This window comes from Lucilia sericata, unplaced genomic scaffold, assembly GCF_015586225.1.
Source record: "Lucilia sericata isolate MDLA Ls3-8-SP2 unplaced genomic scaffold, ASM1558622v1 Contig000253F_arrow, whole genome shotgun sequence".
In the NCBI taxonomy this organism is placed as follows: Eukaryota; Metazoa; Arthropoda; class Insecta; order Diptera; family Calliphoridae; genus Lucilia; species Lucilia sericata.
This window is the reverse complement of record NW_023994279.1, coordinates 273,498-290,725: the sequence shown is the minus strand read 5'-3', so window position 1 is coordinate 290,725 and position 17,228 is coordinate 273,498. Positions and strand designations below refer to the sequence as shown.

General features: G+C 29.8%; 1 protein-coding gene and 1 long non-coding RNA gene across 6 annotated transcripts in view; one reads left to right on the top strand and one right to left on the bottom strand.

Annotated features, from left to right (window-relative positions):
• Positions 1–128: 128 nt before the first annotated feature.
• On the bottom strand, positions 129–724 carry LOC119602793. Its single transcript, XR_005231370.1, has 2 exons — positions 393–724; positions 129–330 (listed from the first exon to the last, which is right to left on the bottom strand). It is a non-coding gene; the product is annotated as an uncharacterized LOC119602793 (long non-coding RNA).
• A 9,386-nt stretch (positions 725–10,110) lies between these two features.
• LOC119602795 (IQ motif and SEC7 domain-containing protein 1) overlaps positions 10,111–17,228 on the top strand; it is a 60,847-nt gene continuing 53,729 nt past the window's right edge. Inside the window, exons 1-2 of one of the 5 annotated variants that reach the window (XM_037954502.1) lie at positions 10,111–10,561; positions 11,117–11,997. In XM_037954502.1, the coding sequence (XP_037810430.1) occupies positions 11,333–11,997 (665 nt within the window). In that variant the 5' untranslated portion in view covers positions 10,111–10,561; positions 11,117–11,332. Of the gene's footprint in view, positions 10,707–11,116; positions 11,998–17,228 lie in introns of all 5 variants that reach the window. The other 4 variants (XM_037954506.1, XM_037954503.1, XM_037954507.1 and 1 more) reach the window with 4 other exon arrangements.

Genomic DNA, 17,228 nt, shown 5'->3' with positions numbered 1-17,228 from the left:
ATTATTGTTAAAACACAGAAAAACTTCGTTAGTATTTTGAATAATTTATGTAAAAAATCTGAAAATACCAAGCATTTTGCAAACAAATATTTTTCTTATACAAAAAATAAATAATTGGTACGCATATACAAACTTAATATAAAAATAATATTTTTTCTATTAAATGTTAACAAATTAGACAATATTGTTTTATATTTTATATTTACACTTTGTAGTTAACGCGATTAACCAAAAAAATTCTGTTCCGGAACATTTAATATAAAAAACCCACTTGAGGTATTTACCCGAGCAACGGCAGTTGTCTTCTACGTTATGGTCAAATTTTCAGATCTAAAAGAAAAATTAATAAATTGTTTTATATTTACACTGTGTATATAATGTGATTAACTAACAAAATTCTGTTCCGGAACTCATTTTATAACAAAACCGATATGAGGTATTTATCCGTCCGGCGGCAGCTGACTACAACGTGTAAATCTTAAAAATTACTCCGAGGGTGTAGAATTTTCCATTCACAACAAAGATTCTTTCATTCGGTACATACTTTTTCCATATAGTTTTATATTTTTATGTTTATTATCACAAAACTACTAATTTTACATAATTTTGGGCAAAAACTAAAGTTTTGTAAAATTAATCTGCCGGAATAGAATATTTCATTTGGAACAAATATTTTTCCACTCAGGGTATATTATCTTCACAAATTTAGGTATTTTTATGTGCATTTTTATAAAGTATAAAAATTTCACAAAATATTTTCATTAAATGAATTCGCCGCAATTATTGTTTTTGACATCAGTGCAAGGCGAATTCATATAAGGTGGTGTTATTCATCAGCTGATTATTTTTTCTTCACTTGACTGCACTTGACGCACTGATGTCAGAGTTTGTTATTGTTTACATTTTTATATTTAAAAATTTCCGAGAGAAAAACTTCGTTAGTATTTTGAATAATTTATGTTAAAAATCTGAAAATACAAAGTATGAATAATTGGTACGCATGTACAAACTTAATATAACAATATTAACAAATTAAACAATATTGTTTTATATTTACACTTTGTAGTTAACGCGATTAACCAACAAATTCTGTTCCGGAACATTTTATATAAAGAACCCACATGAGGTATTTACCCGACCGGCGGCAGCTGTCTTCTACGTAATGGTCAAATTTTCAGATCTAAAAAAAGTTTAAGAAATTGTTTTATAATTACATATAATGTGATTAACTAACAAAATTCTGTTCCGGAACGCTTTTTATAACAAAATTCATATGAGTAGAATTTTCCATTTACAACAAAGATTCTTTCATTCGGTATATAATTTTTACAAAAATATTAATTTTACATAATTTTGGGCACAAACTTAAGTTTTTCAAAATTAATCTGCCGGAGTAGAATTTTTCATTTGGAACAAACATTGTTCCACTCAGGGTATATTATATTCACAAATTTTAATATTTTTATGTATATTTTTAATAAAATATAAAAATTTTACAAAATATTTTCATTAAATGAATTCGCCGCAATTTTTTTTTTTGACATCAGTGCGTACCAAATGTAAAAACAAATTACATTGAAAATTTTGTTGTTGTCGAACTGCCACCACCTTATCTGAATTCGCCTTGCATCAGTGCGTACCAAATGCAAAAACAAATTACATGTAAAATTTTGTTGTTGCGGAACTGCAGCCACCGTATCTTAATTCGCCTTAGGCACAACCTTATCTGAATTCGACCAAGGTATATTAATTTTATAAGGTAGTGTCATTGGCGAATTCAGTATACCAAGCGAATTGGTTATATTTTTTTATATGTAGTTTGACATTGTGCCTGCACTTGAAGGCGAATTGTCTGTAAGGGAAAAATTTCAAAAACAAACAAATAAATCAAAGCGAATTTAAATTAAACAAAAAATGTTTATAAATTTGAATCTGTTTATAATTTATTTTGATATTTTAACTTTTAAAGATTAAAAACACAAAAATATACCCTAATCACACAATTTCACTTTAATCACAAAATTTACATATACAAAATGAAACCAGTTTGACATTAACAAAATGAAAACAAAGTTTGACATTTACAAAATGTAAACAAAGTTTGACATTAATTATACACCACGGGGAAAACGATCAGCTGTTCTGATAACACTACCTTATAATTAATATATTTTGAATTCGACATTCCAAATGCAAAAACAAAATACATGTAAAATGTTGTTGTTGCATAACTTTCACCACCTTATCTGAATTCGCTTGGCCAATCATGTCATTCAGTACGTAATTGGGGGTCGAATGATGAATGTGAGCGTGAATGACGAATAATAATAACGAATAATAATCATGTGACAGAGGCGTCACGAGCAAGAAAACTATTTCTATCTCTTCATGCACAAGTTTCACAAAAGCTAGATAACATCTGATTTTAGACTTTTTTAAATGTCAAAGGTGACACCTCTGTATACTTTGTGACGGGGTATGAGGATGTTGGATGAAAGTAATAATTGATATGTTTTAAATAATAAAATATTTAAATAACAAATTCGAATAAGAGAGAAGAAATTTTTTCAAATCTGGCAAGCCTATTTGAAAGCTTTCGATGTAGTTGAATGAATTCTCATGAAGGTGAAGGGTATAAAAATAAACAGTTGAAATAAAAATAGTTTTCGTGAGTTTAAAAATAAATCTCATGAAAATGAGTTACATAACAAGAGAAATAAATAAAATTGAATTGCGAAACAAAAATTTCGTACTCTGGTAGACAATCCCTATTTGAAAATATTTGCTTTCATAATTCCACATTTTAATCTCTCGGACAGAGATGCAAGCCGAGACGGTTCAAATCGTAGGCGGCTGGCCGTCGGTAATATTTTGCAAGCCGCGCCGCCGCCGAATTCTTTCGGCTCAAAAGCTGAGCCGGCTTAAACGTAGCCGCTGATAAAGATTGAAATCGTACATGTATTTCAGAAAACCTAAAATTGTTGCGCCACCGACGCTGATCAGTTTGCATCGACTTGTATCTCTGCTCTCGGATTCCAGAAAATCGACTGAAAACTTATAAGTAGAGTCCGACCGAACTCAAAATTTCGTTCGGTACCGAACTTCGGTAAATTTGAAAGTTCGGCCGAACCCGAACTTTGTTCGGTTTTCAAAGTTCGGTGAACACGTACTTTTTTTAAATGAAAAATAATACTTTTTTATTTTTATTTTTAAACGATTTATTGACAATGATATAATTATCTGCAAGAGCACGCTGAGAAAAAACATGGTTGTGATAACCATGTTCTAAGAGCAAGATATTATGATTAAAATTATGATTGTAGTCTAAACATATTATCGTTATTGTAACAATTTTAAAATATCATATGATTAAATACCGTCAAAATATTTCATCATGATATTTTTTATTTATCATAATATTGTTATACATGATATTATGATCCAATGTGATCAAAATTTCGTTTTAAATATCTATATATATAATATGTAGATGAATTTTATCGAATCAGTAAAATTAGTTTTTAAAAAAATAAAAAATATATATACAATACTTAACACAATTCGCAAATTTCAATTTGCCAATTTATATGAAATTTTGGTTCATAAAAAAATGTAAGTAGGTATAATTTCATAAAAATACTAGTATTTTTAAGCCTGTTATGAACGTTAGTAATTTTCTAAAGCGAACATTATGTGGAGGCCATGTCCAAATGTAAACCGATTTTGTCCATTTTGAATACCAATCAAACTGCAACAATAGTTGTTCTTTCAAGAGACTGACTGACTGACAGACATGTCTAGATCGTTTGAGAATAAGAACGTAGAAAATTTCGATGTTACAAATGAAATCAAAGATTTATAATCGAAACTAGATAATTCAAATTTTTCTTTTCTTATCTTTTTAATCAGTTTCTGGTTAACAGTTTTTCATCTGCCGAAAAAACGCACGGTTAAAAAGGCGTTTTGTACCTATGTATATCCGAAATTTATTATACAGTCAGGATGTATGATAACTTATGTAAACAGATTTTCAGCATTTTTAAAACTTTTTGATGATATAAAAATATGATAAAAAAAAAACATTTTATAAAATGTTCGGCGTGTGGTGTTCGGTCAAAATTTCGCCGAACACCGAAAATTTCGCCGAACACCGAACACTTTTTACCGAACTCCGAACGTTCGGTCGGACACTACTTATAAGGCTTGAAGTCGTTTGTAAGGCGCCGCCGAAATTTTAGTGTCAGCTGCCGTCGTCGTTAATCGTCGTCGAAGGCTCAGGCAGCCAACTTGAAAATATCAGGGCACACTAAACAGGTATATGCATCACTACAACAATACAAAAACAACATGTATTTTGTTTTTGTAATCGTATGAGCTCAATGTTAAAATAAATAAAAACATTTTTTGATGTTTGTCTTTTAAAAAAATTCTTAATTTTATTTCAAAAAACATGCAGTGATTTTAAATGGAATTTTAAGGGATATGCATGTTTATATACTTATATTAAGCTGGATGCTATTGGTAAATGTTACAGAGGAATTGGCAGAGGACCTGGCAAAAGCAAGATTTTGGAATAACCAGATTTGTGCCACTAAATTTGTATCTTTAGCTACAAAAGTTTGGCAAACGAAAGTGGGTCAGGCATCGGGCGCAATACTAAAGATTGTTGATATCTGAATTGGCCTGTTTTGTGCCAATAAAGTTGTGTTGTGGCTACCAAAGTGTGGCTAAAGACAACAGCCTTCGCAACGTGCGCTATACGGGGAATAGTTGATATCTGGAATGACCTGATTTGTGCCATTAAAGTTCTATTCTAAACGGATGAAGTTTGGCTAAAGACAGCGGACCTCAGAAAGTGCGCAATGCGGAAGATGGTTGAAATGTATTTTTTGTGCAAACTATATTATTTTTTTTTTACAAACTAAACATTTTAAATTTTTTTATTATTAAAATTTTATTTTGTTTCAAATAAACAAAAACATATTTTGACAGAGAAGATATGCGAATAAGAAAAGAAAAAAATTATCAGCTGTTCGATTGCATATACCTGTTTAGTGTACACTGGAAAATATGAGTTTGGGCAGAGGACGAAGTCGAGCGGCTTTAGGTCGCGTTTAGTCGCCGCGAACTATCTGTTGTTGCTTTCGCCGCCGCCGAAACACACGGCTTAAGACGGCTAAATTTTTTTGTTTGGTTATCCACTAGGCCAAAGAAAATTAATAAAGTAGCGACACGAGTTGTTGTACAACAAACGTCTACAAAAACCACAGACAATTTGTTTTTGTTCGAAATACTCACTTGTCAAAATTTGTTTACAAAAATGAACCAATAATTAATGGAAAATATGGCATTATTGTTGTACTTTCCAAAAATATGTTGTTATTTATATTAAAAGTCACAGAGTTTTCTTTATTTTTTAAAAATTAGAACATTTTTAAAAATATTATACACTTAAAATACACTTTTTCACATTAAATACAACAAATTACTCAGAAATTTGTACAAAAGCAAGCGTTAAAATGAAAACAAATACGGCAACATAAACATTTTTGACAAGTAAGTCCACAAATAGCAAGTTTAAAAAAAATAGTCAGCTGTTCAAATGAGTCTACTTTATAAATTTACTTTGCACTTGGCCAGGGGTCGGCAAACTTTTGAGTCGGAAGAGCCAAAATTTATAGTTTACAAAACATATGTTTTAAAAGAGCCACAAAATTGTTGTTTATTAAAACTTTACAAATACTTTATGAATTCACTTCAAAAACATAAAGTTGGTTTAATTATCTACAGGACATTCTGCAAGGAATCTTATAGATTTTTGACTACAAATACTTTTTGAATTTTTATGGGTCATTCGAATGCATTTTTTAAACACTCGTTATATAAAAATATAGAATGTTATTAGAGTAGGGCGACAGTGTTATCAATTAAAAGGTATTTGGAAACATATCAGGAAATGTAAAATTCACGAAAATTGATGACGCAGCTAATACAGTATAAAGTAATATATTAATTTGGCGGCAATCGAGATAAATATTTTACCAACCCCAATATTAGGTCCTTTTCAGAAAATGACTAACGATCATAATTGACTTAACAGTAGCAATATATGTTGTATATTTTGAATATAGAAATTCAAAATATACAACTTTTATAAGAACAAAAATCTATCTTCCAAATTTGATTTTAACGTTCATAACTGTCTTAATAATAGCAGTATTATGACAAAATTCAACACAAACATAACGTAAACATAATTGACCAATCCCCTTTTAAAAGGTCTACTTCGGAAAATAACTTTAACGTTCATAACTGATCTAATTAACGCTCATAACATGCTTAATAATACCAGCATAGTGGTGCAATTCGTCATAAACAAGTTTATAGGAACAAAAATATCTGTACCAAATTTAATAAGGATGGATTCAGAATTGGCCCACCCATATAGTGTCCACTTTCGAAAACGACGAAAAATACAAGTATAGTGATGAAAATCAACACAAACAAGTAGGATCCAAAACTTCATTACCAAATTTTGTAAGGATGGGTCGGTCCATAATACGCTTTCTGGTACCTTATTTATAGCCAAAAATTGTATGTCAAAAATATATCAATCTTTTATAGATCACTGTAAAACGTTTATAAAACGCGCAATATTTAAATATTGAAGTTTTTAAATAGAACAAGTTTTTAGTATTTACCCAGCAAAAACTCGGTAATGGGTTGTACTTCCATAACCACTTACTTTTCAATAACTACTACTTACCGTCTGCATTACTTAGAAGTACTCTAGTAATGACTTTCTTATAATCTGATATAGAAGTACTTTATTTTCGGCTTTGTCATTTTGTTTGCATATTTTATTTAATTGCGTTTTAAGAATTGTGTTTTACAAAAAATAAAACAAAATTAATTTTGATTGTGAAAACCATTATTTGATGCGCAATAAAAAAGCTAAGGAGTGGTACAGTGTGTAGAACATTTGACTAAAAAATCGAAGTCCCTGGTTCGTATTCTAGCTGGATCTATTTATTATTAAAAAACAAAACAACTTACTCAACAACTGTTTTGTAAGAGAAATTGCAAGTACTTCTTTAACTTCCTATTGTAAGTACTTGCCTCCAATCACATCACCGTGTTAAAATAATGACTTAAAATGCTAATGAAGAAGTAGTGAAAAGAAATTTTATTAGCTTTTTAACTCATTACTTTTCAATGTAAGTTTTTCCTGGGTAACTGTGTTCAAACTCTCTACATTATTAAGTAATTATTTAATTACTATATTTTCAATTTCCAAAAAATATGTTTTAATTCGAAAAACACGAAAATTTCGGAATGTATGATTATGTTTTACATTTTATCTAATGGCACATCGTAAGAGCGCTCATGATACCCCATCGTTTATAGGGAACTTTTCAACTAAAAATTTAAATAATTAAAAATTTTCTTACAATACTAACTTGTACATGGAACAAATTCAATAGGAGAGATAGGTTTGTATAGCTTTAGAAAGTTTGGATCATAACGTGTTGTTTAAAGTTTCACAAACGACTCTAAACTTTCATTTGTTAGTTGTCTCACATACAGAACGATTAAACAAAGTTGAAATGTTGTGTATATTGCAGAAACGTTTGCAAATTGTTTTGTTAGTTTTAACAAACACTGCTCGTTAATCTATTCAGAAAGATATATATTTTTTATAAAATAAAAAAATTGCGTATGAAACTAAAGAGCCATAGCTCCACATCCAAAGAGCCGCATTTGGCTCGCGAGCCGTAGTTTGCCGACCCCTGCACTAGGCTATAGCCACAGGGTATACAGAGGCGTCACGAGCAAAAAACTATTTCCCTCTCTTTCGCACAAAACGAATTCAATAATTTTTTTAGCTGTATTTTATATACCTCTTCTCACCAAACAATTTCAAAATCAAACAAAAGCTGATTTTAGACTTTTTTAAATGTCAAAAGTGACAACTCTGTATACTTTGTGCTATTATTATTATTTAATTCATTACGAAATTGACATTCGTTCTATGTAATAAAATAAATTATTATTGACCCAAATGTATTATGAAAACGTACAAGATTTTTCACAAAGGATATATGTAACAAGCGATATTTTATAATTTTTAATATATTTGTTGTTCAATTATTTATATGAATGTGATCGTCTCAATGCATATAGTTATTTCGATTAAAATTTATTTATGTATGCATTCTATTTTACATCAATTATAATGTGCTAAAAAGGAATTTTATTTAAAAGATAAATTTTATTAATGATAAATGAATTATTAAATATGATTTTAAATTAAAAATTTTCGAAAGTTTCTGTAATTCCCGCATCGAGAAAATCTGTCGCAAAATTTATTATCATCTTGTGTAAAACGGGGTGAATACATGAAATTTAAACATTTCTTATTTAATTTTAATGAGTACAGTTTAAAAATAATCAGAGTCACACTGTTAAAAACTGAAAGACTATTATATTTTAAGTTTTTTCTCGATTCGAGAAAAACAGAAACGTGGTAGAGGGTATACTGAATACAAGGTGACATCACTAGCCCAGCTGATTGTTGTTTATAATTTTTTATTCATAACTGCCGGTCCACACTAGGAAACTTTTTTTGGAAACTTTTGATTTTGCGTGAGAGAGAAAGAATATCATTCATCTCTCTCGTGGTACGGAGCAAAGTATATTAATAAAGTAGCGACATCTCTTGTTGTACAACAACATCTACAACAGCCACATGTATTTTCCCAGCAGTTCGACGAGACAGTCCCGAACTGACCACTTAACCTACCACTTGTGGTGGCCCCTAGCCACCTGACTACTCAGGTGACCGACCATTTTAACATGGGCTTGTCCTACGAGGAAGTCAATCGTCACTCTACACCCTACAAAGAAACAGTAAAGAGACGATTGCCTCCGCTCTCGCTTACAAAGGGGACACTAAAGTGACGATTGTCTTTCGGAAGTAAAAAAAAAACTTTTAAGAGTATAATCTCTAAGTTACTTGAGGACAGTAAAAAGACGACTGTCTCCGCTCCCGCTTGCAAAGAGGACACTAAAGTGACGACTGTCTTCATTCTCGATTACAAAGGGTACATTCGTGACGAATGACCCAAAACATACGAATTACGATCATCCAGGTGGTTAACTATTAGTGGAAATTACTGTCTTTTTCGTATGCATTGACTCTTTGTCGAACTGCTGGGTTGTTTTTGGAATAATTTAAGATTGTGTCAAAATAAAATTTCCTTGAACAACAATGTGAACAAAACATAAATAAAAAATATTACTTTTAAGTTAAAAATATTAACGATTTATTTATATTATTATATATTATACAATTTATTATACTTTTAAACTACTTTAAAACCACTTTTAATTCACTTTTTCAACTTTTCACAAATTTTAACAAATAGCAAAACACAATTTAAAAATGGCGACGTAAACAATGTTAATAATTTTCAAAACAAACTTTGACAACTTGCTTCATTTATCTAGTTTAAAAAAAATAGTTAGCTGTTCAAGTGATGCTACTTTATTAATTTACTTTGGTACGGAGTTTCTCGTACTCGGAAACTTATTTTGTTTTGTTATTCTTTTCATTCGTGCAACAACAAATCAATGCAATTAATACGTAGTTTCTGAAACAAAAGTTTCTATCTGTGGACATTAAGGAAACTTCAAAAGAGAATTAAGAAAAAGTTTCTCAACAAAAGTTTCCTAGTGTGAACCAGGTCTAAGCGACATGACCACACATCAAATTTGTTGACTCAAACGGTAAGTTTTTTAATTGTGTTAGTGAAAAAAACTCACATGTATAAATGCGGTGTGAGTTTTTCACTAACACATTAAAAACCTTACCGTTTGAGTCAAACAATTTGATGTGTCGCCAAGGCGCTATAGACTAAATCTAGAAACGTTTGGAGCCTTTTTTATAAATCATTATTATTAAAATTTTAAGCAGATACTTGCTCCTCTCAGTCTTTTATTTTTGATATTTTTTTGAACATAAATTAAAATGTTCGGTTCTGAGCCGACAAGCCGCCGAATTATTTTAGCTCAGCCGTCGCCGCCGTCAATTTTAAGTCGACTTCGTCCTCTGAGTTTGAGTGAGTGATTGAATGAGTTAGAAACCACACACGTCCGCCCGTTAAAAACATTTAAGAAAAAAGAATTTATTATTGCAATAAGATTTTAAAATATTGTGTTGGGTTTATTTTTACCCAGAAGTTTAATGCGATGTATAAGTATGTTTGGAAAAAAGAAACCGTAAATTGATAAAGAAAACTCTGTGTTAAAATTAAAAAAAGAAAAAAATATATCCAATATCTCAGCACTGGTCTAAATAAATACATCGAGTGATTTGATGTTCTCTTTGTTCATTTTATCCATACATGTATGTATGTACATTTGTATGTTTATATGAATGTAATGTATGGAATCGTGTGAGAGAAATAAACACAAAATGAAAACATTAATAAGAAGCCAAAGTATAACTAAGAAGCGTAGACAAATAAATAAGTGATCGTCGTTATAGACTTCTTTTATGGTATGAATAAATTTCAATCCAACTATTCCGGTGGCCTCAAACTGAAGACATCGCGAAACTTTGACAACAACAAAGACACACAAAAGTATCTACTTTAAACATATGTATGTTCATTGTAGCAAAAGTATCTTTTTAAAATAAGTAGGTACTGTGTTGTTCATTTTATTTAAATTAATTTTCTGTATGATTTTTTTTCTATAAAGTTCAAATATATTCCGCCTGTTTATTTGTTTTCTACTATGTACTACGTATTACATATTTCATTTATCGTTTTCGTTGGGGGGAACGTGCATTGTTCAAGTATTTCTATCAGCAGTCTTTCTATGGCATATGAAGCAATTATTCAATTTTCGAGTTCAACAAAAAATACTTGAGAACTCCATGTACTTCATAGATTCATATGTACATACGCATTTCCAAAATCGCAAACATTTGCAAATTTACTCATATGAATTTATTATTATTTTTGTTTATTTTTCGTTGATACTTTTGTTGTCTATGTTTTTTGTTTGTATTTTATAAAATAAAAGCATTAATTATTTTATAATTTTTCAGCTAGCTCAAGTTTCTCGTGTGTAAAGAAATATAAACATTTAAAAAATATTAAAAAATAGAACAATTTTCTATATATTCCAATGACATGTGTAAATGTGAATGCGTCCGTACATATGGCTTTTAACATCATTTATTCATTGGCGTAACAATTTGTAACAGCAAACAGCTTCGATATACAACATAATTAATATACAAAGACAATAAAAATTAAGTGTAATGTGTGACACTAACAAACAGTTGTCTATTGATGCCAGCTGTAGTGGCGAAAGAGAGACAGGGCCTGGGATATGTGACAGCACATCTGATACAATATCTATGACATCAGATATTTCTGCTGATCAAATTGACCACCAAGTTGTTCTGCAACAACGTCATGAATATCAGCAACTACAAAATCAACAGAAATTACAACAAACAACACAATCACTGATGATGGCCAGCGCGATGTTAGTGGGTTGCTCAAATAATGTTGTGGGCGTCAATAATAATAGTAGCTGTATTACCTCCAACCCTAACAACAACAACATCAATAATGAAGGTGATATTTCACACAACAATAGTCATCTCCAGGGTCACTATAGTAGCTCCAACATTTTTGGATCTACTGACTCAATGAATGCGCCTTTAATGGCACTGCCTTTGAGTGTGATTCCTACAACCACAGCAATATCTAATAATAGAACACCGATTGGCCAAATAATGAATTCATCATCAAATTTAAAAACGATGCAAGTTAATGTGCACGAACTAATAATGGAAAATCAATCGCTACGTGATAAACTAAAAGAAATCACTGTGGATCGTGATCGACTATTATGTGAAGTATCTAACCTTCGAATGGAGCTCGATATGTTTGAACTGAAACGCTTGCCAGAGGAAAAGTAAGTAATTATTATTAAATAGTTTACATTATTAGGAATTAAGATTTTATTAAAATTTATATTAATATACATAATACAAATCGTCATATGAAATCCAAAAAGCCCTAGTTACATCGAACAAATTTTTCAAAATGATAAAATTTTCAATATTTTCTAAAGTTAAGCTTATTATTTATTGACAAATTGTATTTGAAGAAAAAATTGGGGTTTTTGTTTTACTTATGAAGATATGAAACAAAGAATATAATATGAAACTTATACCCTTGATAATTAGTTTTTTCTGAAACGCAAAAGGGCGTAAGTTACATAAAAAATAGTAAGTTTCAACATTTTAAACTAAATTAAAATCGGGATTTTATGATCAAATATGCCGAAACATGGAAAGCATAAGGCTACTTTGTTTTCATAAAGATTTTCGGAAATTTGCCGAAACATGGAAAGCATAAGGCTACTTTGTTTTCATAAAGATTTTCGGAAATTGGGATTTTTCTTTGAAAAAATTCTAAAGCTGTTAAAAAAAATCCATAAATCGCAAGGTTTCTCTAAAAGTGCCATTTATGTTTCATTTGAGCCAACTTATAACATTTTACAATTTCGATGTTAAAAATTCAAAAGAATTTTAAAATTTTCATGAATTTTAAGGTATTTTTAGAACATATCTTATAGGATTTCGAAGATGACGAAATGTTAAACATAAAAAATATTTTTAAGCTACTTTTATAGTATAGCCTTAGGATGGTGGCTATGTTTTTGTATGTTGTTATAATAGTGACGGTGCCTCGAATCAAAATAGAGAATATCAAAGTTGCCAAAGGGAGAAAATTTCCATATACCTATCTAATTTTTAGATAACTTGGCAAAATTGTTGTTTCTGTATTAATGTGCATATGTCAATCTAATTTTAATTAAGTCCAGAAAAATTTAATATTAATAGGACAGATCGAAAACATTTTAATGTAATGATTTATCTATACACAGAACAAATTCATGTCGAATTTTATCCGGATATAATCATTTAATAACGAATTAAGTTGTATTAAGTGATTTTCAGAAGTAAACCTTATATAGGAGCTAAGACAACTTATGGACCGACCGGAAAAAAATTCCGTAGAATGGTTTATATGCTCACAAAACATATTCAAGTCGAACTTTATCCTGATGGCTTTATTATTCAAAGAAATATATGCCTTTAAGTGATTTTCGCAAGTGGACCTTATGGAAAAAATTTCGTAGAGTGATTCATATAAAGACAAAACATATTTGTGTCGAATTTTATCATGATAACTTTATTTGACAATGAATTATGTGCATTTAAGTGATTTTCGGAAATGGGCCTTATATGGGAGCTATGACCAATAATTTACCGATCTGGGAAAAACGTGGTAGAATGATTTATATGTACACAAAACCTATTCAAGTCGAATTATATCCTTATACCTTTAAAATTTTATGAAATATATGCGTTTAAGTGATTTTCTGAAATGGACCTTATATGGGAGCTACGACCAATTATGGGCCTATCCGGAAAACATTTCGTAGAGTGATTCATACTTAGACAAAACATATTTGTGTCGAATTTTATAAAGATAGCTTTATTTGACAATGAAATATGTGCCTTTAAGTGATTTTCGGAAGTGGGCCTTATATGGGAGCTATAACCAATAATGAAACGAACCGTAAAAAATTTGGTAAATGATTTGTATGTACCCAAAATTATTTGTGTCGAATTTTATACCTATAGCTTTTGAATTCAATGAAATATATGCGTTTAAGTGATTTTCGGAAGTGGACCTTATATGGTATCTATGACCAATTATGGACCTAATCAGAAAAAAATTTTGTAGAGTGATTCATATTAAGACAAAACTTATTTGTGTGGAATTTTATCAAGATAGCTTAATTTGACAATGAAATATGTGCTTTTAAGTGATTTTCGGAAGTGGGCCTTATATAGGAACTATGACCAATAATGGTCTGATCGGTAAAAAAATTGGTAGAATGATTTGTATGTACACAAAACATATCTGTTTCGAAATTCATCACAATAGCTTTATTTATCAATGAAATATGTCCGTTTAGGTGATTTTCGGAGGTGAACCTATGACCAATTGTGGATCGACTGAGATCTACGTTGATAGTATGATTTCTGTTCATATTATATTTGCATGTACAAAATTTTGTGTTGATACCGATATTTTTGGGGGAGTTATTAACGATAAACTAATTTCCGAGAATATATACCTTTGTATGGGGGCTATGGGAAATATTGGATCGATTGTAAAGATTTTGAACATAAGTAATCAAATCATTTATTAATCAATAAAAATAAAAATAAATGTAAAGTAATATATTACATATTAAAATAATTTGCTATTATAACTTAGGCCGGAATATACAATTCTGGTTTTTAGGTGCCTATCACTGATCAAATCATTTAAAATTACACTGACTGAAAAACAAAGTTACTTCCTAATAAAGCCATAAAAGAGTTTAAGTTGCGCTTATCGCGACCTTTTTTTAAAGTTGCTTTTATAAAGAGTGTAATGTTAAAAAAAATAGGCCGTTGCGCAAATCGGTCAGTTGCAATAATAGGTAGTTGCGTAAATCGAGCTCGCACTGTTCTTTGTTGGGTCTTAAATGAATATTTCTTGGTGTTACGCACGGAACGACAAACTTATATACCCTCTATCACCAATGATGATGGTGGAGGGTATAAAAAGCTGTAAAATTAATGTCCCTTTTTGGCCAAAGACTAAAAGAAGTTTTCCAATTTCAACTAAATTTCATATCTTATTGTATATGAATGGTAAACATTAAAGGTATTCACGTCACGGTTTTTTCTTTTGCTATATGATATTGACGATGGAAGTACAATACAAAACATAATGGATTTTAAAACTTAATGAAAAATTTAGCTATGTATTTAATTTTTGTTTTCCAAAAATGTTTATCTAGTCACGATTGATTTCTCAATAATAGCAAAGCACATTTATATATTCTTAGACATATTGCAATCAAAATTCATATAAAAAATTGACATTAACACAATTTCTCTAAGATGCATTCAATTCAGTATTCCTTCAGGTCAGATTACAATGACACTAAATTACGAATTCTTAAAGATCTGGAGTAAAACTCCGGTAACCAGTATTGACTTGAGTTTGATAACATAAAAATATCTTTTCCGATGCACTTTCGCACAATAAAAAAGTTGTCGGGAATATCTTTAATAAATTTATTTTTGGTATGTTATTTTTTGTGTATCTTTAAAGAGAAGTAAGAGGCTAAAAGTCACCATGAAGGTTACAAAAATCAGTTTTATAGAAATAAGTATCTCGCTTATTGTGATTCCTATAGATTGCACGGATAATGACTTTGTTATAATTTTTACGTTGTTCATAAGCTGTTACTATATACTTATGTATTATTATGTGTGTATCTTAGAATCACTCTATGGCCCATGGGTCATGGTGAAAATCTATCTATCCGTAATTTGAGATAGTGTCACAGGCCATAATTGTCAATAAAATTAAAAAAAGTTATAGCTACAATTCACAATTTGGAGTAATATTAGGTTTGTTCGCGTACTTTCCAGTAAAAAATATTCAGTAACTTTATGATAGAGAGTAATTTTTAACTTACTCTGAATCAAAAACATATCAAAAAAAAAAAAAAAAAAAAAAAAACATCCAACAACGCCAACTTGTAAAAAATTTGAAGTTTTTGTTTATAAACAAAGATTAGTAATGCTCTTTTGCTGAAATATCAATCGCTTACAAAACACTTAAAAACAAACAATTGAAAATTTAAATGGATATTTAAAGTTAACAAAACGTGTAATATCATTAAAAATATATTATTGTTTTAAAAAATCTCTTTCAACGAACTGTCATTTTTATCGCTCTCTTACTATCGTTGCAAGTTTTCAAAAGTACGCGAACGGAACCCAGTTACAAATATTATTAAAATCAGACTTTAGCTTTAAATATTTTATAGCCATTTATAAATTTTGAAAAAAGTAAAAACAGTATACATTAAAATTAGAAACAAATTAAAGCCGGTTCTCTATATTGGAATATATGTCCGCCTAATAAGTGAAATATTCGTAAAAAACATATTTTTTTGACCTTTGACCGCCAATATCTCACTTACCACTTATTTTTACAAATTCAAAACCAAGCCCTTGGTTAGTGGATTATTTTATTGATTTCCATATCGAAAATGGGTTTTTGCTGGATTGTGGATAAAAAAATATGTATATTTTCGTAAAGCTGAGATTTTTTAAAACATCGATTACACCGTTCAACAAATTGGGATAAATTGTTGCACACATGCACAAGACCATATATGTTGGAAACTACATATGTACTTGATGTAGTTGTACAACATTTTCAGTTTTTTATTTTCTGATCGTTTTCTCCTTTAAAAGCACTAAAGTTTGAAAGGAATAGTAGGTAAGTATAATTATTTTTAGCTAAAATTTGATTTGGTCTATTAGGTCAATATGGGTATCGATTGAAAGTATTCAGTATTCTTACGAATAAAAAAATACTTTATTTTATGGTGGCGTGTCGGTTATGCCGAATAATTCGACCATATCTATAATTTTCGGACTAATGATTGCCAATTAGCAATAACGTTATTCCAGCCTTTTTTATTCGTTGATATACCTAACTTTTGTATTTTTTAAGAAAAACTATAAACATCTATATAATTTAGAATAATTTAATGGATATCAATTGAAAGTGGTAAATACCAACATTCTTCCAGAGAAAGTATTTTTAACATCACATGATAATAAATTATTATACTTTTATATCCTACAAAGTTTTCGAAACTGTTAGTTTTTTAATTATATCGTAAAGAAAATGACATTCCGTTTCACATTGTCAAATTTCATATTTTTATTCATATTACACCGTACGACAAAAAGAGAAAAAATCGTTAGATACGAACCGGATGATATATATAAATTTGTTGATCCTGACAGAATAAGATAAAAATAAGTAAGAGTACTTACTATATTCGGCCGTGCCGAATCTTATATACCCTTCACCATAGTGTATTTAATAAATGAAGCATGGAGCCGAATAAGGGCGTATAAACCATTTGGGAAATTTTACAGGAGACTATAAAAACATCATAAAACTTTAAAATCGGCATTTTTTCCTACTTTTTTCACATATATGCATAAATATAACTCACATCTATCCCTGTGCTAAAACTCAGTA